The sequence below is a fragment of the Photinus pyralis genome, unplaced genomic scaffold, assembly GCF_008802855.1.
Source record: "Photinus pyralis isolate 1611_PpyrPB1 unplaced genomic scaffold, Ppyr1.3 Ppyr1.4_LG1, whole genome shotgun sequence".
In the NCBI taxonomy this organism is placed as follows: Eukaryota; Metazoa; Arthropoda; class Insecta; order Coleoptera; family Lampyridae; genus Photinus; species Photinus pyralis.
The window spans coordinates 63,765,142-63,786,593 of NW_022170249.1; the positions used below are offsets into that span (position 1 = coordinate 63,765,142).

At 39.1% G+C, this 21,452-nt stretch overlaps 3 protein-coding genes across 4 annotated transcripts; 1 reads left to right on the top strand and 2 right to left on the bottom strand.

The window, feature by feature from the left end:
• The first annotated feature begins 87 nt into the window (after positions 1 to 87).
• Positions 88 to 986, top strand: LOC116165901. The gene is made up of 4 exons (XM_031480657.1): positions 88 to 161; positions 217 to 586; positions 641 to 741; positions 796 to 986. The coding sequence occupies exons 1-4, from the start codon at positions 104 to 106 to the stop codon at positions 984 to 986; spliced, it is 720 nt and encodes a 239-aa protein (XP_031336517.1). The 5' UTR covers positions 88 to 103.
• Positions 987 to 1,045: 59 nt separating this feature from the next.
• LOC116159777 (protein ALP1-like) lies at positions 1,046 to 2,010 on the bottom strand. Of its 2 annotated transcripts, XM_031472856.1 has the most exons (3): positions 1,768 to 2,010; positions 1,580 to 1,712; positions 1,046 to 1,519 (listed from the first exon to the last, which is right to left on the bottom strand). In XM_031472856.1, the coding sequence occupies exons 1-3, from the start codon at positions 1,978 to 1,980 to the stop codon at positions 1,050 to 1,052; spliced, it is 816 nt and encodes a 271-aa protein (XP_031328716.1). In that variant the 5' UTR covers positions 1,981 to 2,010; the 3' UTR covers positions 1,046 to 1,049. The 2 variants fall into 2 exon arrangements, with proteins under 2 accessions (XP_031328716.1, XP_031328715.1); XM_031472855.1 differs by having other exon boundaries at positions 1,046 to 1,712.
• A 6,313-nt stretch (positions 2,011 to 8,323) lies between these two features.
• Positions 8,324 to 9,574, bottom strand: LOC116165911. Its single transcript, XM_031480666.1, has one exon. The coding sequence runs from the start codon at positions 9,572 to 9,574 to the stop codon at positions 8,324 to 8,326; it is 1,251 nt and encodes a 416-aa protein (XP_031336526.1).
• Between the last annotated feature and the right edge of the window lie 11,878 nt (positions 9,575 to 21,452).

The following is a 21,452-nucleotide window of genomic DNA, read 5'->3' on the forward strand; positions in this document are numbered from 1 at the left end:
AATATAAATTACCTATAAATTTTTACAGTAGTATAAATGTGGATATTGTGGTTTCCTTATTGATCTTTATTGCAATAATTATTTAGAACATGTATGTTTTTCTATGTATGAGGAGGAGGACCATGATCTGTTAAGCGACGAAAACAATATCTTAACCGTAGGTAGGTTGGAACCATTTGAAAAATCTATCCTTCTTCTTGAACATTCACATTTTAGTTGATAAAATATCAAAAAGTGTTATACCTTGTACAAGTATTGAAGTATCATCAAACGCTTCTTGGGAAGAGTTACTAATAAACCATGTTCAAGATAGGAAAGCATTATATGACTGTCGGTTGCCACTGCAGGAAAGAACGGCAGCAAAGAAAAACATGTTATGGGTTGAAATTCACAATTTGCTAGGAGGAGCTAAAAGTGTAGATGAAATAAAAGCCAAATGGAAATACCTGAGAGATTGTTACTTAAAAGCAAAAAGAAAAATGAATCAATACAAACCAAGCGGATCGGCTGCAGCTGGTATTCCCGATCCTCGATTCAGGCATTTTTCCTTGATGAAATTTTTAGATGATTCCAGTGATCGGCAACCGTAAGTAATTGTATAATTGTAATAATAAATTATAAATAATTAGTGATGCTACAGGACTGTCAGTTCTTTGCCAGCAAGTCCTCAATCAACTAGTTTACAGAGCACAGTTTCGACCCCTCGACATTCGCCCAGTCTGGATTCTATACCAGCAAAAAGTAAACATATATTTAATCTCTAATGCAAAAGTTATAATTTACTGTGCTATTTAGGAAAAAAGTCAGAAGATCTACAAAGGGGTATATTGGAAGCGTTGACAACGCCAACAACAAATGATGGTGTGGATGGAATATTGATTCGGATAGGTGACAGCTTGAGGAGATTTCCTTATAGAGATAGAACAAAACTAGAAATAGATATACTTCAAATGATTTATGACAGAGAGTGTGAATTAAATTTATAGTAATAAGTTACATATTTAGTAAGTATATTTCTAAATAAGACGAACATAAATGTGCCTTGTTATTTAAAAATCATTTTGCAATGCTTTTTCCCATTGCCACTCCACTGCTCCCAAACCAGAAAAATAATCTGCAAATTTTTCTCTGATTGTTGAAGCATTTCGACTATAAGTATTACTGCCAGTGCTGTTAATCTCGCATAAATTACCCATTACAATGTCTCCCGTATTTTCTGTCACACGAATATTATAATCTGCCTCATTTTTCATTAAAATGAAATTATGCAAACAGACAGTCGACTGTATAATCTTTTTTATTGTTGTAGAACTTGCTATAATTGGTTTGCGAAATATTCTCCATCTACCTGCCAGTAATCCAAAAGAACTTTCCACAACCCTACGAGCGCGACTTAACCTATAGTTAAACACTTTTTTACGCATATCTAATTGGCCTCTACGTGGATAAGGTCGCATCATGTACTCCGTTAAAGGAAAGGCTTCATCGGCCACTAAAACGTACGGTACTTCATCTGGATCTGGTAAATTGAATATTTTTTGGTCAAAACCTTGTCCCATTGCACTACATTTAAAAATACCACTATCACTTTGTCTTCCTTCACCACCAATATCCACCATGACAAACTGGTAATTAGCATCTGCTATTGCTAATAAATTGTACGAATGACTGCCTTTGTAATTGTAGTACGTGGACCCGGAATTTGGTAAAGCCTATAATAAAATATATATATTATGGATGCTGACAAAGCCAAAAATATAGTTCTACCTGCATAACTACGTGTTTCCCATCAATTGCCCCTATACAATTTTTAAAATTCCATTTCACCTCAAATTCTCTAGCAATCTTCTTCCAGTTTTCGGCACAAGGTTCAACAAATACAATTGGTTTAAGGGTATCCCATATCACCTGACAAGTCTCTGCTATTATTTGTGATACAGTATTTTTCCCAACACGAAACATATAATGCATAGACATCATGCTATCTCCTGAAGCTAGATAACGTAAGGTGATTTGTAAACAGATTGAAGGGTGAACAGATTCACGTATGACATTTTGTTTTTCAATTTTTGGACCAACTAATCTTAACAATTCATCAAATGTTTCTCGTGTCATCCGAAAGAAGTTAAAAAACTTTTCAGGATCATGGCTGCACATTTCCTTTACTAAGTTGTCACTAGCTCCTTGCAAATCTACGTGTTTCCCATCAATTGCCCCTATACTACTATCTTTGTTCTTCTTTCAAAAAGTCTCTAACCCAAAATCTCCTAGTGACTTTCTCATCCTGTTGCCTTTCGATGTATAGTACATATAAATACAGTAACTTTTTGCGATTTTTATCATTTTTATAGAATAAAGGAGACTTTCTTTGTTTGGCAACAACTGCACCAATTACTGACAACAAAGTGTTGCTATTGAAAGTATTCATTTTTTATCACTATTTCATACAACAGATAAAAATAAGAAAACAAACATAGGTTATGTCAAGCTGTGTTTATTATTGCGCTTTTAAAATAAAGCAGAGTTCATAAGGGACGTTCCGTAAAAAATACGCGGAATACGTGTTTCCGCTTTTCCGTACATGGGGATCCAGCCTTAAATGTGTACCGTGAACGCAAACCGCGTAACTTGACATATATAACCTCACTTTTAACTCTTAAATCTTAATTGTTAAATCTTAAATGTTGCATAAACCCACCTTAATTTATATTTATTATGTAAATAGATATTACTGGCGAACCTGAACGGGAAAATGAACTTCAACAGGAAAGTGAACCTGTTGTTCCCACAGATGAAGATGCCACTGAAAATGCAAAATGGTCGAATGCTGCGGTTTTACTGCTCATAGAGGAATATCGCACCCATAAGAATGATTTAGAAAAAAAGAATTCTATGAAGAGACATATTTGGCAAAAGTAATTAATTTGGTTTTCTTGTGAATGTGTAAAATGTGAAAGTTTGTTTTGCAGAATAGCTACGAATCTGAATAATGTTACATCCATGTCATATTCATGGGACCAAATATAAAACAAGTAGAAGAGCTTGTTACGGTCTTACAAGAGCGTTAAAGCGTTAATGAAAGCGGTAGAGGTCGGAAACACTGGCCGTACTTCGATGTAATGGATGAGCTCTTGAGAAGCAATCCGTCTGTTGAACCACCAGTGCTAATTCACAATGGGCTCGTAGAGGTGCGTAACCAAGAGCTAACATCGAATGACAATTCGCCGTGCAGTACACGGTCTAACACTCCGGTTAGAAATGTTCGAAAGAGGAGAGCTTCTGGCGACTTACTGGATATATTGCAGTCCGTGTTGAAACAAAACAAAGAACAACATGAAGAGGACTTGGCTGAAAAACGTCGCTTTAATGATTTGTTGCAACAGTTGGTAAACAATAAATAAGATTACAAATTCAGTTTGTATTCTAAATATTTACATTTTGTATTTTAATCGATAAATATACTTTTATAGTTGGTTCATTATGTTCGTACGTTTATCGATACCAGTCCTATAATCTGGTCTGGCAATATTATTATTTTCAGCATCTGCATCATTTTCACAATTATTATCAGCATTGACCTCTGGAATTTCTTCGCAGCGTTCTGTACAAAAATTGTGCAGGATAAAAGCTGCCATAACAACATGTGGGATATAAAAACTGTTATGCAGTTCCAAATATATAATTCAACCTTCTCCAGCGTGCCTTTACAATACCAAATGCTCGTTCAACGCGACAGATCTGGTAGCAGCATGACATAGGTTGTATTTTGTTTGTTTTCGATAAGGTGACCATTATCTCTGAAGGGTGTCAACAGTCTTGTGTTTATGGGATAGGCTGAATCGCCCAGTAAATGAGAGTCATTCGGGAATTGCAGCTCTTCATTACATTTTTGACGAACTTTTGAATGTTGAAATACCCGAGCATCATGAACAGATCCTGGGTATCCTATAAAACAATCTGTGAACATGTTTTTATGATCACAGACCCCTTGCAAAATTATGGAAGCTCTTCCCTTACGATTTACATAAGCAGCAGAATTTTGCTTAGGAGGACGAATATTTATGTGGCACCCATCTATGGCACCCAACACACCGGGAAATGATTTTATTTTCTGCAAGAATGAAATTGTGTAGTATACAGTTGAAATAGAAATATATAAATACCATAAAACCAGTGATAGTTTTAACTGCATATTCTCCTTGTGGCCATTTGATGAAAATGGACGCTTTGGTGTTTAAAATTTGGGAAATTCTTACAAGGCAATGAAATACCGAACTTTTTGAAACGTTAAATCTGTCTGCAATGGATGTAAAGAGACGCTTTACACAACAGCCTTATTCTTAATATGTTTAGGTACCTATAGTTTTCTTGATTTGCCAAAACCCATACAAAAATCATACATTGAAGTGAAAACTTGTGGCCTTCCAACATTCACTTCCGATGCTTTATACGAACTGCAAATCTTAACCCTAACAGCAAAAACGGTTGGTTAGTTGTTGGCCCAACTATTCTTCCCACAGTTGGTCAACGGTAAGACTTGGCACTCCATTCAACTGTTGGCCAACTTACAACCTTCCAACAATGGCCCAACCAATTGATCATAGTAGGGCCAACACATTATTTCTCCAGTGGGCCTACCACTTCTCCTCCTTATTAGCCGACAATTATTTAAACAATATATTGTTGTTTACGTTATTGGACAGGAATTAAGTAAAATAAAGTATCCAAAGAAAAATAAATTTTTATTTTAAAATTAAAAAAATATAAATTTTTCAATGGAAAAGTTGCACTATTACAATATGGTAAAGATACATATGAATTACTCGTCTTTTCACAAAAGTTCGGCAAAAGCAAACATTTTTTATATAAATCGGAAGATTGAATTATTTGATTACTCTTGAGAGTGTGCAGTTTGTAAATGTTTAACTTGCTAGATTTTAGTGGCACAGTGTAGAAATCATCTGTGTGCACAAAAACATCACAATGTAATTCATAGGAGCGGGTATTCTCATTATTTTCAATTGATCTTACGATAACAACATCATCATTTTTTGTTAAAAAGCAAGAGTCGGCTCGTGTTGTACCCACAACGCAATTGTTAGTTAATCTTATTGAAGTGATTTTACCTCTTTTTCTTTTAACCGCACTTTCTGGATTACATTTTGGAATGTCATCACCACTTAACTCTCTTAACCGTTTATAAACTTGCTGCAAAGGATTGTTAGGACCACGTACCATTCTTTTTAATTTCCCAAGAAAATTTTCAAATGGAAAGGATGAAAAGTTATCAAGACAACCAAAACGTCCGATCAGCAGCTAAGTGAAGAAGGTTATGAAAATTATAAACTAGAAGTTCTTTGCAGTAATTTTGGGAAATATTTTCAACGAAACAATGCGATAAATCGTTAGCATAGTTTCTCCATATTTCAGATTTACAATATTCACTATTAAGTAAATACACAGCACAATGAAGTAATAGAAAATGTGTGTATAATTTTTTTGGTAGTATACCATGAAGACAAACTGGCCCAAGGTATAAAACAAATGATCGGAATTCGGTAGCTTTCCAAAATTTAAACATTTTTAAAGGCCTAGGTCTTCTGCTAAATTCTTTGGGATAATGCTGTTGACTTATTATGGACAATCTAACTGATATATCTGCAATGGAAGCTGCACGAAGTTTACACTTCTTGGGGCCCTTTTCCACCCATATTCGAATTAGCCGTTTCATAACACCCAGGCATATCAAGTGCATATAGTCTAACGGCACCTGTGATACCAAACCTATATCAAGATCAGTAAGTAAAGTCTTTGCATACTGATGGTCATCATAAAGTACATTTTTAAAAGAAGAATCGGTCTTAAGAGTATAATTTTTTAAATACTGCCAAGTGGTTCTACCAATGTATAGGGGAAGTGGGGGGAATGGTGGCCCCGTCTTGTTGATAGGTAGTGTTGTAAGGTTAGGGCATCATGACGTTCAATAGGGTCGACAACATTACTTAGTCTCCTATTTTCCACATTTATCGTATCGTTGGTAACGGAAAATTTTGTCTTTAACAGTTTTCCAAATTGAGCATGGGTATGAGAACGTCCGAATTTATCCATGATGAATGTAAGCGGGGTAGACGGAAATGGGGTATTTATACTAGTTGAGATAAAAATCGCTGCGTAGGCTTTTGTATGTAACCCTCCTCGTACAGCTCTTCCACGATTGATATTATATCATTTTTTACTCCTGTGTTGCCTGCCATTTTTTCACCCCATAAAACCTCTAGGTCCCTAATCAATTCATGCACGCTATTCCAGTATTTGTATTCGATCGGTCGGTCGAGTTCCTTGAATAGAGTAATACCGCTTCCCGATTTCGCACGCCCCCTATTCGCCGCTTCCTCCTCCTTCAGGAGAGGCTTTATTATCAGCGTATACTTTTTGCTCTTATTGCCACGAATCTGTTCTGTGGGGTCGTAATTGCGCCGTGCGACATGAGTTGCTATTATTATCTGCTTATAGTTACTTCTATCCTGCTTGGATACTAGCGATTCATCCGGTTCATTCATGATGATAAGTTCGTATAGCCCCGCAGTACCTTTGTACCGGTTCCCGTTAATGACCAAATCTTCGTCATCTATCGTCACCTCAGTCTTGCCCATTCTCCACTTATCCGTTTCGACATTATAATGAATTCCAAAGGTGGTGTCAATTGCATTACTCGTATCTCTTATCATGCGCTCAACGTATATACGTGGTAGGTGTTTGTATTGTTCCAAAAAGGCTTGCGAACCTTGCATATCAAGTAATGATGCAGATGATTCTGATGCGATAGAGGACTCTTCTTCTTCTTCTTCCGGTTGATGCTCTCCTATCACTGTACTCTGTAGAAATGATGGCGCCTGTCTCAATGATGGAGTAGCCGTGGGATGAAAAGGTCTAACCATAGGACTAATATCAGTTGGCGGATATTTTTGAAAGTATGGAAGTCTAGCCAGCGGACTGATCTCGGTAAGGGAAGAGGGCCTACGTCTCACTCGCGTGTAATAAGGTATCGCAGGAGTCTTACGTTGTTGTGGTGACTTTCTTTTTACAGGAGATTGACGTTTTTTAGGGGGTGATGTAAATACTTCGTCCTCTGATGGCTCCTCCTTTTTCGTTTCTATAACCAATGATGACGGCGGTTCGATTTTCTTTACGATCTGAGCTAGCGGTTGAATTAGCGGTTTATACGTTCGTACAAATTCCACTTCTTTAATAAAACGATCCGCTTTGAGACGATTGTACTTTTGCTGTATCGCTTTACGCGCCTGAACTATTCGTCGTTTCAAGGCCATCTCCTTATTATCCATGATCAACGGAACAGGTAAACCGATATCAAATGAACAGATCAACTGGAACAGGGTCTGTTCCCCCCAATAAAGCTGTTAAGCTGTTCAGCGGTTAAAGCTGTTCAGCTGTTAGTTAAAGCCGTTCAGCTGTTAAGCTGTTAGAGGTATTAAAGCTGTTAAAAGCTGGTAAAGCTGTTAAAGCTGTTACAGTTGAACTGAACAATAAACATGTTTTCATGGTATTATATAGTGATCGAAGCCTTTCCTGAAACGACCGTTTTGCACATCCGCATCCTTATTTATCACCATAAACCCATACGGGGTTCGCCAGCTTTCCGAACACATCTCTCGAAACAGCTGCATGGTTATTATGGGTGCGACATGATCTTCATAAATATGTCGCAAATTCAAGTCGTCCTGTTCGAATAGGACAATTCAGTTGGCATTATCTCTAATCAATTGTTTAGGAATTTTAGAATACGTCTGACCCAAGTAGAAACAATCGATGGCGTTATGCCTGCCCATTGAAAAGTATGCTCTAATGTTATCCTGTTTTTCACAAGCGATATCGTCAAAGATAAAAACCGAATTAGGTTTAGCAGCACTGGGCTCCATAATGTCCGCGTTCTTGTTGAATGTGAAGAAGCCAATATCCTTCATTGGTTGCAAAATTTCCCCCAAAACCCTATATTTGTCTTGATTCAGCGATTTGGAATAGACGTACACGTGTTTGAAGCGAAGACCATTAGGTTCAGTTAGCAGACTGAGCATCGTATTCGTTTTACCACAATTGGACGGTCCACAAATGAGACATCTTACGCTGTTTGGAAGTAATACGCCATGGGTTTTTTTGTGGTCCACATTTGGCGTCGTGTCGAGATTTTGAACGAGCAGCTTTTGCTTCTGCATCACTACCTTCATTTTGGGGTCGCGGTTGAAATAAGACTACGAACATTTTTTATCATTACATTTTATTTATACATTTAATAAATAAATACAAATCATAGTTTCTTCACTTCCCCGGTCAGAGGATTGTATTGAATTAGTGCGTCGTGCAGGATCAGACAATAGGCAACCGTTCCCGCCTCGAAGGCCTCCATCGACTCCATTTCCAACTTAACATCTACCGTCGAATGCTTCAGAGATTCGTTTTGCTTTGAACAGTCCAGCACAAAGATGGGGCAACTTTTAAAATACAAATAGTCAAAGAGGGCGTCTTGATGCTCATCTTTCGAGTAATAATCGCGCCGAAAGTTTAAATAGTTTTGATATGCAATGATGTATTTGTTGGCATTAAAATCTAAATGCATCGCTTCGTACGGATAACTTTCCGAGTTGAGATGCAGTTTTAAATTTCGAATATTGATGTTATCGAAATTGGCGGCTCTTGCTTCGTGTGAAAACTTTTTACCGCTTCGTTGAAATGCCACAATTATCCATCGTGGTTTCTCTAGTTGAGTTGAAGTTTTGATTGGCCATATATCCAACTGTGCCTGTTTTAAAGCGGGCAATTCGTACAGTTCCCATTGACGAAATGGCATTGTGATTATAGCATCCTTATTGATGCGTTCGTATAGGCTAATTTTGGCGCTATCACTAACGGTCACGTGAGGGACTTTCCATTGAATTTTTGTTAATGTTATTGATGCATCGTCGGCGGTACCGATGTAGCAATTGGCATCGCTTCTAGCACGAATTAATACCAATTCTTGTCGCATGTTTACGATAACCTGTCGATAGTCCTCCATGCATCCGAATATGTGTTTCAGCGGAATGCAAACAGCGAAATGCTTCTCCTTGTTGCTCTTATTGAAATCTACTTGAAGGGATTCATCGGTGGGTGACCACCCCAAGTGTTTGAGACCTTTGCTTTCAGTAGACGTATACGATACGTATCCCTTCAGTGAGGATGTAATACCAGGATTCCTGCATACATCCACTTTCTGACCACCCAACTCATAGCGGATTTCTTCGAAAAGGAATGGCGCGAAATTGTTTGTTAGGTTGCATGTCTTTACGATGGCGCCCTCTCCTTCCGGTTGACTCCATTCAATTTTTCCTTCCAAGTACAAAAAACTGTCGTAGGTGGCGCTTATCAGCTCTTGATTTTGAATTAATATTCGTATTTCACTGGAAAGTCCGTAATCCGAAGATCCTCCGTATGGAAGATAGGTGTGAATATCGGATTTAACAATCGTTTCGTCAAAGTGTACGCTTTGAAAGACGTTTAACGAGTCTGCTGCCGCCGCCATTTTGCACTTTCAGGCCAATGGATTCCAAGAAAGATTTTTTCTACTGGCGTTAACGTGCCCGGGTTCTGTCTCGATTGAGAATAACTCGATTTCCGGTCACCTTGTTTATTTATAGCGTTGAGGAAGGATGGCAATGGACCTTGATTAATACGTAACCCCATATTCTTTTAACTCTAATCGTACTGTAAACGGTTCACTTTCCCCGAAATCGATCGGTTCACCCTTTTGATTCGTCAACTTTATAGTTATATTGCTAATTCTACTGGTATTTACTTCCAGATATTGAGTATTACTAGGAATTTTATCTAAGCGGTAACCTGGTGGAACGGAAACGTCTATTTCGTAAAGGACCTTAGCACGATTTCCGTTTCGATAGGATCCCGTAATGAGATTGCACTCTATGTGAATGTTAGTGTGCTTAATGATTTGAATATCTAAAGCAGATGTATGTAGAACGTTCGCTTCCAATATCCTCGATTCGAAACCGAGCATGCGCCCTATGCAGTCTCTTGGAGTGAAATCTATATGAAATTCGCAATTAAGTTCGCACTTGAGCGTATTGTTATTTGCACGTAGACTAAAGCGACTTGTAGGAATGTGAGCTTTTATATACTCGCTTATCTCTTCCAATTCGTAAGCACCATGCGGAATTGTTATTGCCTTGGAGTATATTGAGCTATTTGAATCAGTTTTATAGTAAAACTTATCGTTTCCCGCGTGAATGTTTCTTATGCTGTTACAGCCATAAAACCCCACCATCCCGATAACGTACATTTTCCCCGAAGGAAGTTCAATAGGTGGATAGAAATCGTGACTCGCCGTATTTCCAACACCCTCTATGCTGAACGTCGTCGACATGATTACCGCTACTGCTCGCTTAGTCAGTGTTGCTGTTATTTATACAGAAATTTTAAGCACAGATGGCCGCAATTCGTTGTACCAAATTGTTGCTCTTGTCCGTAATTATAATAGATTTTACAGTCGCGGAAATACTCGATCACTTCTCGTGGTGGTGGAATATTACCGAAACTATCATAGTACCAAACTCGTCTACCACGTTTTTTGTACGAGACCCAATGAGTACCACGCCCCCTTTGACTGTCTAAATTAATAACCCCGGATTCATTTTTCCATGGCGATATAGGCATATTATCTCGCATAAACACATCCCTAAAGTATGGTACACACCCTTTTGCGTGCTTACGTAGATCTAAATCTGTTAACGGCCGCTTAGGCAATTTTTTGAAGTTTTTTTTTTTTAAATGCAACGCCAAACTGCCTCCCGATTTGTAAGGTTTCAAGTACAGCGCATTGCCACTTTTATTTCCTATAGCGATCGATTCCATCGTGCGATTATGGCGTGAAGTTTCATCTTGAATTTTACGTGCGTCACGAGATGCATTAACTGCTTTAGCAATGCCTGCCGCGCCGCCGGCTAAAGCTCCCACTGCCGATAAACCGGAGAATAGGGGTATCAAAAATGGTAAAAACCCACCCTGTTTTGGTATGGGAATAACTCTAGGTACGCTTACATTTTTCCTACCACCTAAATTTTTTATGGCCATATTTGCTGCAGTAACAGCTGACTTTATCACATCCGCGGTATTGCCGCTTTTCCTCATTTTCTTAGCAATCGTCCTGCGCAAGTTCAATAAACTACTCTTCTTCTTATTCTTCTTCACTCCCATCCCCAACTTTCGTTTTACCTTCATGATGGTGCCCACTGTAAGAGCCGCTGCTCGTTCCCCTAACTTCGTGTCGGAAGCTTTTAACCGTTCCCAAGCTTTCCGCTCTAGAACCCGATCTGCTCGATGTCGACCTTCCAAGTCTTGGTTATCCCTATAGCTAATGTCGTGCTCTTTACACTGGGCGTCTAGTGGGTTTATGCCGGGATCACCTCGCTTTAGTCTTTTGTCTAGTTTAGTACCAGGACCGCAGTATTGATATCCGGGAAGATGTAGTTCAACTGGAAGTTTGTTTATGAGAGTATTAACCAAGCCCCTCCCATCCGTACACTTCCGCTTCCGATTCAACATTATTGGCATGATACAATGCGGTGGCATATTTATAGGGAAATCTAGGCACAATGAAAATACTAAACTGCAGTAACCGTTTATTGAGGAGGTTGATATATGTGATACATTAAATAAGTAGGTCTATAGTGTAATATTTCCATCATGCACACTGTATTGTGAGAATTTACATTATTCTTATAGTTTAGCACATCTTCAATATCGCGATAGATGAAGTCGTCATCGTCCTCCTCATCGTCGTCACCAAACTCCATTTTACGAAAGTGACGGTAGTTAATCACCTGTTCGATAAAATCTTGATAGAAACAGGACAGAGCGTATGATTCCAGTAAATCAAATCGATAGTTGATTATATTTTTCAAATTAAACAGTTCTTCAATATCGTTCTTTCCCATCGTGCAATATTGAGAGCTGCTGTTGCCACATTGTATTCTTACACTCTTCAACATTTTTTCAGTAGTCCCTTTCACTGACTCCCAGGTATAGTAGATGGTGATATTACTATTAAGTGTATCCGAACTTTGATCTCGTTCGACATCTTTCTCTTCGTTCACATTCGACCAATCTATCCATCTTTCCATCTCTTGTGATCGGAAAAACTTCATTTCGAGATATGTTTGCCATTTTAAAAGTGTCACCCAATCTTCCCTTTTCATGAGCATAACACTGCCGCATGCGATGCGAAGGATTGGTTCAAGGTTAAGGTGTGTACTGTAGCCGATTTCAATGTATTTTGAATTATCTAAGCTGTCGAAGAGGGTGTAAGAGGTACAATCGATTAAGTGTTCCTCAATCGCTTTGCTATGCATATTTTCAACTTGAGAAGGTGATGGTGGCGTTGATCCATATCCATTATCACTACAACACCAACACGAGCACGTGAAATAGTTACTATTACAGCTATTTTTCGTCGCCATGGATGATAGTTTCTTTAGTGTATTCATGAGAGAGCGAAGTACACGACGACGACGATCACTCCACAACTGAAGTATTTTTTTCATGGGACATTCATTTTATTTCGAAATGAAAAGACAATTATCTATAATATTATGTTTTATTTACACAACAACAACAACAACACTAATCTATTGTTTACATAAATTTTAAATTGGTAGTTTTTCCCGCTGATCCGACGCTTTCGATGAATACATCCCTAGTCTTCAAGGACTCTTTGAGGACGTTCAGGCGATCGCCTTCCTTGAAGTATTCATAGAATCGTAATGGCAGCACACATTTAAAATTTTCAGTTTCCAATACTATTCGATCACCATATTTTGTATTCATGGTGTCGGCATTCACAATTCTAAACTTCTCCCCCACTTCCAAGTCCTTGACATTTTTGAATACTTTACAGAATGTACTGTTGTTTAGTGCGTTAAGATCCATTTTAACTGTTTCAATAACACCACTGGACTGATTGAAACCATCGCTACCTCTCACCCTTATATTTCCAACTCGTGACCTTGAAATCTACCGCGATACACTGCCGAACGATGATCCGCTTGTAATACTGGAGAAATTATTGCATGATATTGCTCGATTCTACGTCGGAATCGAACTCTATCGACTGCTACAGTTTCCCATGGACCTTTCCTTGCTGCCCAATAAGCAAAATGCCACGTCACCATTACATATGCTCTATTATTGAATTCATTGAATTTAACACTCTTCACCGGATTCTGAAGATTCATCCTTCCACGCTTGCAACTGTTCACTAAACTGCTCCAACTTTGCATCCCTTAGTTTCCGGATAATGCACTCGTCACATATTTTATAACTTAAGTAACTGTCACATATTGCCTCTCCTAGCTCATACTTGGCTGCAATAGCTTGGCACTCCTCTGGGCTGTATTCACCGCGTCCATATATCGCCTCGTGCTCTGCATCAAATGCTAATGCAGAAAAATGCTGCTTAAGACGTCTCACGGCCGTCACGAAATCGGTAGCTTTGGCCCATGATTCCTCAGCATATGCCATCCACGACATCTTTAATACATGTACACCTTGTAACGAACATATAGAGGCTTATATAAGCGTCAATCCCCACCACCAGTCATATTTAGAATATAGTGTGATTTAGAATCGGCCGTACACTACCATCGACAAGACCCCTCAGGCGCAAACCAAATTACTTTAGCTCGGACGCAAACCTCCGATACTTTATCTCGAGCGCAAACCTCGACCCCCTTGACGTTAGCACAGGCGCAAACCTCGACCCCCTTGACCTTAGCACAGGGGCAAACCTCCGATACTTTATCTCGAACGCAAACCTCGATCCCTTGACCTTAGCACTGACGCAAACCTCGCCAGCAGAGTTACAAACCTAGTTACTTTTCTAGTGACTTTTTGATTTAGAATCGACCCCTATATCACTAGCAGAGTTTCAAACCTCTCTAGTGACGCAGAGTTTCAAACCTTGTTACTTTTCTACTGACTGTTAGCAGAGTTTCAAACCTCTCGTGACCTTCTAGTGACTTTGAGCAGAGTTTCAAACCTAGTTACTTTTCTAGTGACTTTTTTCACATCTAGTGACTTTTCTAGTGACTTTTTGAGTTAGAATCGGCCTTATATCACTACTAACAATATTTGAAAATCGCTAGGGAAGTTCTTTTATATGAAGTAGAGACGTAATTATATCATTATTATGCAATTAGTTTTTGAGATGCTCATTATTTTGTGTACAATATATCTATTTTTGATAATGTTTTTCAATATCGTAATGAGTAATTATAGGTGATTACAGGTGAAATCATAAGTTACATTATCGATAATAAATTATTTTATGTTTCCTATGTAATGACATTATTTACACAATTATTGCAAAATCTCCTAGAATTTGAAAATAAACATAATTACAACAAATGCAGGTATAGCGTTAAATATTTATAGAATTTTCCTGAATTGACAGTGATTATGTAAATTAGGTAAATATAATAAACCCTCATTAACTCAACAATGAGAAGGTACCTGTGACCTTCTTGCTGCAATTGGTAATGTGTGTTGCATAGCCTTAAATACAGTAAGGCGCAATCTTAAATTTTTGCAAGTGTTTAGAGGCGCCTTAAGCATTTTTGCGCCTGGAATCGTTATTATTTGAGAAATGAATAACAAAAAATTACAGATAATGGAAAAAAATGTACTTTTTAATATAGTGTATTTACATTCTAATAAAAAATAATACATGTAATAATAAAATTTTTTTTAAAAACTAACTATCGGCTCTTATTACCCCACCAAGTTGGGGTAATGGTGGCAGATGGTTCCGATTACCCCAATACATATAAGTACATAGGTGGATACTTGTTTTTTTATAAACAATAGTCACAAATAAATTTGGTTTGCTCAACATCTGAACAAGCCTTATGTGCCCAATTCCCACATGACACACATCTCAACCACAGTTCATTGTTTTTTCCAAATTCACCGCACACAAGACAAATGTCTTGCCCGCTCACGTTTTTATCCATATCTTCATCGTCATTCCACTCTTCCTCAGAAGTAGAATCTTTATGACCCCTCACCGTCGTACAAACTCTAGGCAAATTTTCTCTCTTTAGGCTAGCACCTGTAGTCTCTTTACTACTATCCTTGGAAAACAGATTTTTTTTGCCATTTCTACCTTTTGCATTTCTGTTTTTTTTGTTTGTTTTTTTTTCGCTTTTTCTTTCAAGATTTCTTCATTTGGGGTATCTGTAACTATTTGAGATTTCTGTTTAGCTGTCCGTTTCCTTTTGATTGGTTGTGTAGATTTGGATGGTCCTGGTAAGACTTCTTGGAAAGATACATTCATATTTCTTGTATCTGACGCATGGTCGGTGTCTAATATTGAAATATCTTTATCAGGATTCAGATTTTCTTGCGAATCTGGTTGCTGGAGTTCAAGTGTTTCTTCGCCCATCTGTACCACATCAAGGTTAGGCATGTGCAATTCCGCCGGAGCGAAGTCTTCATCGGAAAACACGTCAGGGTTAAATGGACAAATACCAGTAACCTGAAATCCTTTTGTAGCTTTCTCCAGAGTCGCTACCCTCATGTAGGCGTTGTTAAAAAGTTCTGCTACTTCAAAGGGCGTTATCTTTTCATGGGGATGGTTTTTCAAATATTTATTGCATTCTGCGTTGAATGCAGTCTTTAAAGGAGAATAGAATGTTACATCTAATGGCTGAAGCCGGTGCGAAGTATGTGGAGGGATTGTCAAAAGGATAATCCAATTTTCTTTACAAAATGTGTATGCGTCTAAAGTACAATGTGTCACGTGATTGTCCATTATTAATAAAACTGGATCTTCAGTTGTTGGCTTAACAAATTTTTTAAAATGCTTCAAATATTGGATGAATAGTTCCTCCGTCATCCAGCCCTTGTCTGAACAAAAATAGGAAGCGCCAGGTGGCCCTCCTTTTTGAATTTGCACATTCATTCGTTTCCTTCCATAAATGAACATTGGTGGGACATAAATGCCAGTTGCACTGAACGCGCACACCACAGTTATGTTTTTCCCCCTTTCCCAGCTAGTGGCATAACCAACTTGCTTTAACCCTTTCTCGGCGAGAATTCTGCCTGGTTTCTGTACTGTGGAGATCCCTGTTTCATCGGTATTAAAGATTCTTGATGCCTTACATTTATATTTGGTCAAAATCTTGTCAAGGTTTTCAAAAAACAAAGACACTTGTTCCTTATTGAACGCCGTAATTCTATTAACACTTGTTGGTTCTGGTTTTCTTAATGAAAGTGTTGGATTACGCTTCAGAAATCCGCTTAGCCAATCATTACCCGCGACCTTTTTTTCTTTATTGAACGGAGACTTTATATTATTTTTCACCGCATATTCATATGCGCATTTCTTAATTTCGTCTCTAGAAACGCCATAAAATAGTTTTGATAGCTTGATAACATGAGCTGCTAGCTCCTGTTCTTCATCTGCGGAAAATACCGACAATCGCCCCAATGATGGTCCCTTACTATTGCTGTTTTTCATTCGTTTTTGAATCGTACTCCTGGGTATTTCGAATGTTTTGGATACCTCCCGTATAGATCTACCAGTTTTAATGGCAGCTATAGCTGCTTCTAGGCGATCAGCACTCCACGAACCCTTTTCGGTTCGTCTCTTATAGCACCTGGGCATCTAGAAAAACGTAAAATCAGACTGTGATTATTCGGGGCAATGGTGGCCGGCCCCCATTACCCCTCCCTTAGTGGCTACTATAACCCCAAAACATGTGATTTCGGACAAAACGTGCTATACAAAAATTAAAGGACACTGCGGGACTCACCCTTGCGTATCATAAACTTCACTAACAAACACAATTTTTCGTGCAGTTATAAACCATAACATTAATCACTTCACAAATAATTAATTTCAAACTCAGCTCGTTCTTACATGTGATCGCGATTTTTGTAGTTGCCAGGCGCCAAACCCACACCTGCTGTTGCCGGACAATGAAACTTCGTACGGACGTTGCTCTGGTCTCCCATAGATGGCAATAGTGGTCACTTTTTGACATAGATATATAAATACATAGATACAGCCATACCCCAACATAGTTCAAAAGGACGTACCATCTATTACCATCGGTTTCGGCACATTAATTACGTATAGCGCTATCCTTTATAGAGGTACCCTGAGCATGGAAGACAAGATTCGCATTATTTATTATAACTGTCAATCAAATTGTTAGCACAAATCACACAGAAAATTATCAGATTTGAGACTTTACAACATAAATAAACCGCCTTTTTATTTATTCAAATCGCATAGCAGCATGAAATGTTACATTTAAAATGGAAGATGTTACTTAGAAAGCTGGCAAATGAAGAATTTGAAAAAATTACAGCTGACAACTGGAAGAAAGTGTGTGAACATGTGGAGTGATTCATTTAAAAGAGAAGTTATATTGGTTGATGTTGCTGAACTTTATAATAAGTGTTAAAAGTGATGATTCGGATTTGTCAATTTCATCTGACGATGATTCGGATTGTGAACTTTTACAAACGTAATGAATGTTCACTAAATGAGTATTATCACCAATTGGATATCATTGTTAAGATGTTGTATTTATTTTAAATAAATGTACACGTGTAGCTTACTTACTACAATTAGCACTATAATTTCAAAAAGAAACCCCACCGATTGGACATATATCGAAAGGTAGGGCAAGACGCGTAGCGACCAAAATTTGATATTGCACGCACACACAGTCTATAAATCTCGTTTTCCTAAGAATATTGCACGGATCCTTCTTTGTGATCATGATACAAACGCACTGCATCAACATCATATAGGCCAAAATGATAATTGGAAACGAATTCACTTTCTGTCGCAACTTAATCTCCGTTACCATTACGCCTAAAATTAAAATGTTGAACATAAACTTTACTTACTTACGGTTTTTTTGATATTCTGCAAGCCAGCAATGAATTCACTGCAGCGCATCATGCCAAACAAGGGGTACGTTCCACTTAACGCCCGCAACGACCACGACGCTCGGCTGCCGTTCCACATAACGACCACAGTCGTTATGGTCGCAATCGCGACGTCAGATATGACGTCATTACTAGCGACCGCAACGAGCCCACGGCGCTCGCCTATCGTACCTGGGTCAGCGCGGGCGTTCTAATTTTATAACCTTACATTCTTGACAGGAGACATTTCTAGAGACATTTAACTGTCAGACACTGATTGTTTGAACACGCATGCGTTACAAATTTTTCGTTTTCGCTATGGAGAAAATATAATTACGTGTTTCAGAACGTAACCTTGTGGTGGACATTACACTATATGGATGTTCTACATGCACAAACTGGTAAGTATATACCTATAAAGTTTTAATTCACAAAATAACTTTATTTATAAATCGTGTGTTCAGTAAGGCACGGGTTTTACAAGTGTAATTTATCATCTGCGCAGAAAGTCTGCCTCGCTGACCGAAAAACGCTTGCGCTCTGCAACTACATGCTGGTCCAATACCACCACATAGCCCCCCTAGATTTGTGAGTATTCCGACAAATGACGAGGAAATCTTACTCTTCTTCCTGCTCGGGTAGTTGTGTCGGGATTGGTGGTTGTGGTTTGCTTGAGTGCTGACTTAAGTTCTGGTGTCTTTGAGTGAGTTGGTGGCTGCAGTATCGGTGGATGACGTACTTGTACAGGTGGAGTGGCTGTCGGCTGGTTCAAAATGGTATCAGGTATGTATGGGTTCCCATGGCGATGTTCCTCTTCGCTTGGTAGGTAAGCGGGCTTGAGACGATCAATCGAAACATTGACTGGTTTGCCGTTGACAGAAAGTTTGTAGAATTTGTCACCTCGTTTGACGATTTGATATGGGCCTTCATATGGTCGAGTTAATGTTGGTTTAACCCGGTCGACTCTTATAAAGACATGGGATGAATTGTTTAAATCCTTATGAACGAATGGATGTTCGTTGGTATGGTTGGATGTGGGTGTTGGTCTAATTTGACGAAAGTGTTCTCGCAATTGTTTTACAAATTCTTCTTGTGGCTGCGATTTGGTATCGTGGAGAAATTCTCCAGGAAGTCTAAGGGAACAACCATAGGTGAGTTCAGCTGGTGTGGCAGCTAAGTCTTCCTTGTAGGTGGAACGGTGTCCTAAAAGGATAATGGGCAGTCTTGCAACCCAATTGTCATGGTTTTGTGCCATGATGGAGGTTTTCAGTGAACGGTGGTATCGTTCGATAATACCATTGGACTGTGGATGGTAAGCTGTTGTTTTAATGTGTTCGGTGCCTAACAACTGGTTCAACTGGGCGAACAGTGCACAATCGAATTGGCGGCCTTGGTCTGTAGTTATCCTGACCGGAACTCCAAAACGCGAGATCCAGTGTTGTATTAAGGCGTTGGCGACAGTCTCTGAGGTTTGATCCTGTAGAGGGATTGCCTCTGGCCATCTAGTGAATCTGTCGATGATGGTAAGACAATATTGGTAATCGCCGCATTTTGACATCTTTACTAAATCAATGTTAATATGTTCGAACCTACAGCTTGGTAGTTCATACGAACCAAATGGTGAGCGAGTGTGCCGAGTAATTTTGGATGTTTGACAATTGAGACATGTCTTTACGACGTTTTTGATGTCTTCGGCCATCGTAGGCCAAACAAAACGACTACGAACTAATCTTGTGGTAGCTCTAATACCTGGATGTGACAACTTGTGGAGCTGAATGATGACCTTTTTGCGTTGCAGTTTAGGTACAAATGGTCGTACTCGTGGCGTTGACACATCAGCCCAAACCTTGATGTCTGAGTTTGGTATAACGATCTGTTTGAGTTCCAGTGAAGAGTTGTTTGATGGCTGAAGAAATTCGAGTAACTCTGGAGCAGTTGTTTGTTGTTCGGCGAATTCTTGATAATTAATTGATTCTGATTGGACGGCAGATATGCGGGATAGCATGTCGGCAATGATGTTATCTTTACCAGAGATATGCTGGATATCGGTTGAAAATTGACTGATGAAATCTAGTTGGCGACTTCGGCGAGGATTTTCCTTTTTGTCTGTTGACGACGTCTTTTTCGGTTTGAAAGCCCAAATCAGAGGTTTTTGATCAGTATGTATCGTAAACTGACGTCCTTCTAGCAAGTGTCTAAAATGTTGAATCGCTTGATAGATAGCGGTAAGTTCGCGATCATATGCGGAGTAACGACGTTGCGTTTCGGTGAACGCTTGACTGTAAAATCCAAGTGGTTGTAACTCGTTGCCGACGAGTTGATGAAGGGCTGCTCCAGCACAAAAGTCGGAAGCGTCTGTATATAGCGATAACTTGGCGTTTTTGACAGGGTATGCTAGGTTTGCTGCTTCGGCAATTTGCTTTCTGCAAGATTCGAAAGCGGTTACAGAATCTTCGGTCCACTCTACAAGAGTTTTGTCGTTCTTTTTGTTTCCGGGAATCAACGTGGTCAATTTCTTTTGGAACTGCACAGCGTGCGGTAGGAATCGCCTGTAAAAGTTGAGTGACGCAAGGAATGTTTTCAATTCTTTTGCCGTCTTGGGTTGTGACAACTTCAATATGGCCTCGACCTTCTTGGGAAGTGGCTGGTAGCCAGATGGGGTAATCCGATGACCAAGGAAATCTAACTCGGTCGTCCCAAACTCGCATTTACTTATGTTGACGGTCAAGTTGTTTTGCATCAGAAGACTGAATACGGTACGTACATGCTCAATGTGTTCTTGATAGTTGTCGGATGCAATCAAAATGTCGTCAATATAAACGAAAACGAAGTTAACGCCTGTAAACACGTATTGACGAGTCGTTGCATGGTCTGGGCCGCGTTACAAAGACCGAATGGCATCCGGAGGTATTCGAATAGACCAAACGGCGTAATGACGGCGGTTTTTGGTATATCTTCAGGGTTCACTGGTACCTGGTGGTAGGCTCTCTGAAGATCCACTTTGGAAAATATCTTTTTGCCGCTAAGGAAACTTGTGACATCCGATATGAAAGGTAGCGGGTATCTATCCTTAACGGTTACGGCGTTTAATAAACGAAAATCACCACAAGGGCGCCAGGTTCCGTCGGATTTCTTTACCATGTGTAAAGGGCTGGCCCAAGGGGACGTTGAAGGTTGAATTACTCCGAGTGTCACCAAGTGTTCAAATTCCGCTTTAGCGGCGTCTAGCTTCTCCTTTGACAGTTGTCGTGCCTTGGAATATATTGGCGGACCAGTGGTTTGAATGTAATGTATGGCTCTGGAACATGGAAGAAGATTGGTTTTACCAATTTTGTCGACTGTTTTGAATTCCTTGATGATTGAAGCGAAAGGTTCTGGCATCTCATGGACTGTAACGGTGGAAATATTGAATGCAATGGATTCGTTATGTACCGTGCTGTTAACAT

What these genes read in the sequence shown, in the direction of transcription:
- LOC116165911 (XM_031480666.1), bottom strand. Translation starts at nt 9,574, where the DNA reads ATGGCGGCGGCAGCAGACTCGTTAAACGTCTTTCAAAGCGTACACTTT.
- LOC116159777 (XM_031472855.1), bottom strand. Translation starts at nt 1,980, where the DNA reads ATGATGTCTATGCATTATATGTTTCGTGTTGGGAAAAATACTGTATCA. An exon ending in GGAAACACGTAGTTATGCAG is followed by an intron (nt 1,713 to 1,767) that starts GTAGAACTATAT and finishes ATTTTATTATAG; the next exon opens with GCTTTACCAAATTCCGGGTC.
- LOC116165901 (XM_031480657.1), top strand. Translation starts at nt 104, where the DNA reads ATGTATGAGGAGGAGGACCATGATCTGTTAAGCGACGAAAACAATATC. An exon ending in AAACAATATCTTAACCGTAG is followed by an intron (nt 162 to 216) that starts GTAGGTTGGAAC and finishes TTCACATTTTAG; the next exon opens with TTGATAAAATATCAAAAAGT. An exon ending in GGATTCTATACCAGCAAAAA is followed by an intron (nt 742 to 795) that starts GTAAACATATAT and finishes TGTGCTATTTAG; the next exon opens with GAAAAAAGTCAGAAGATCTA.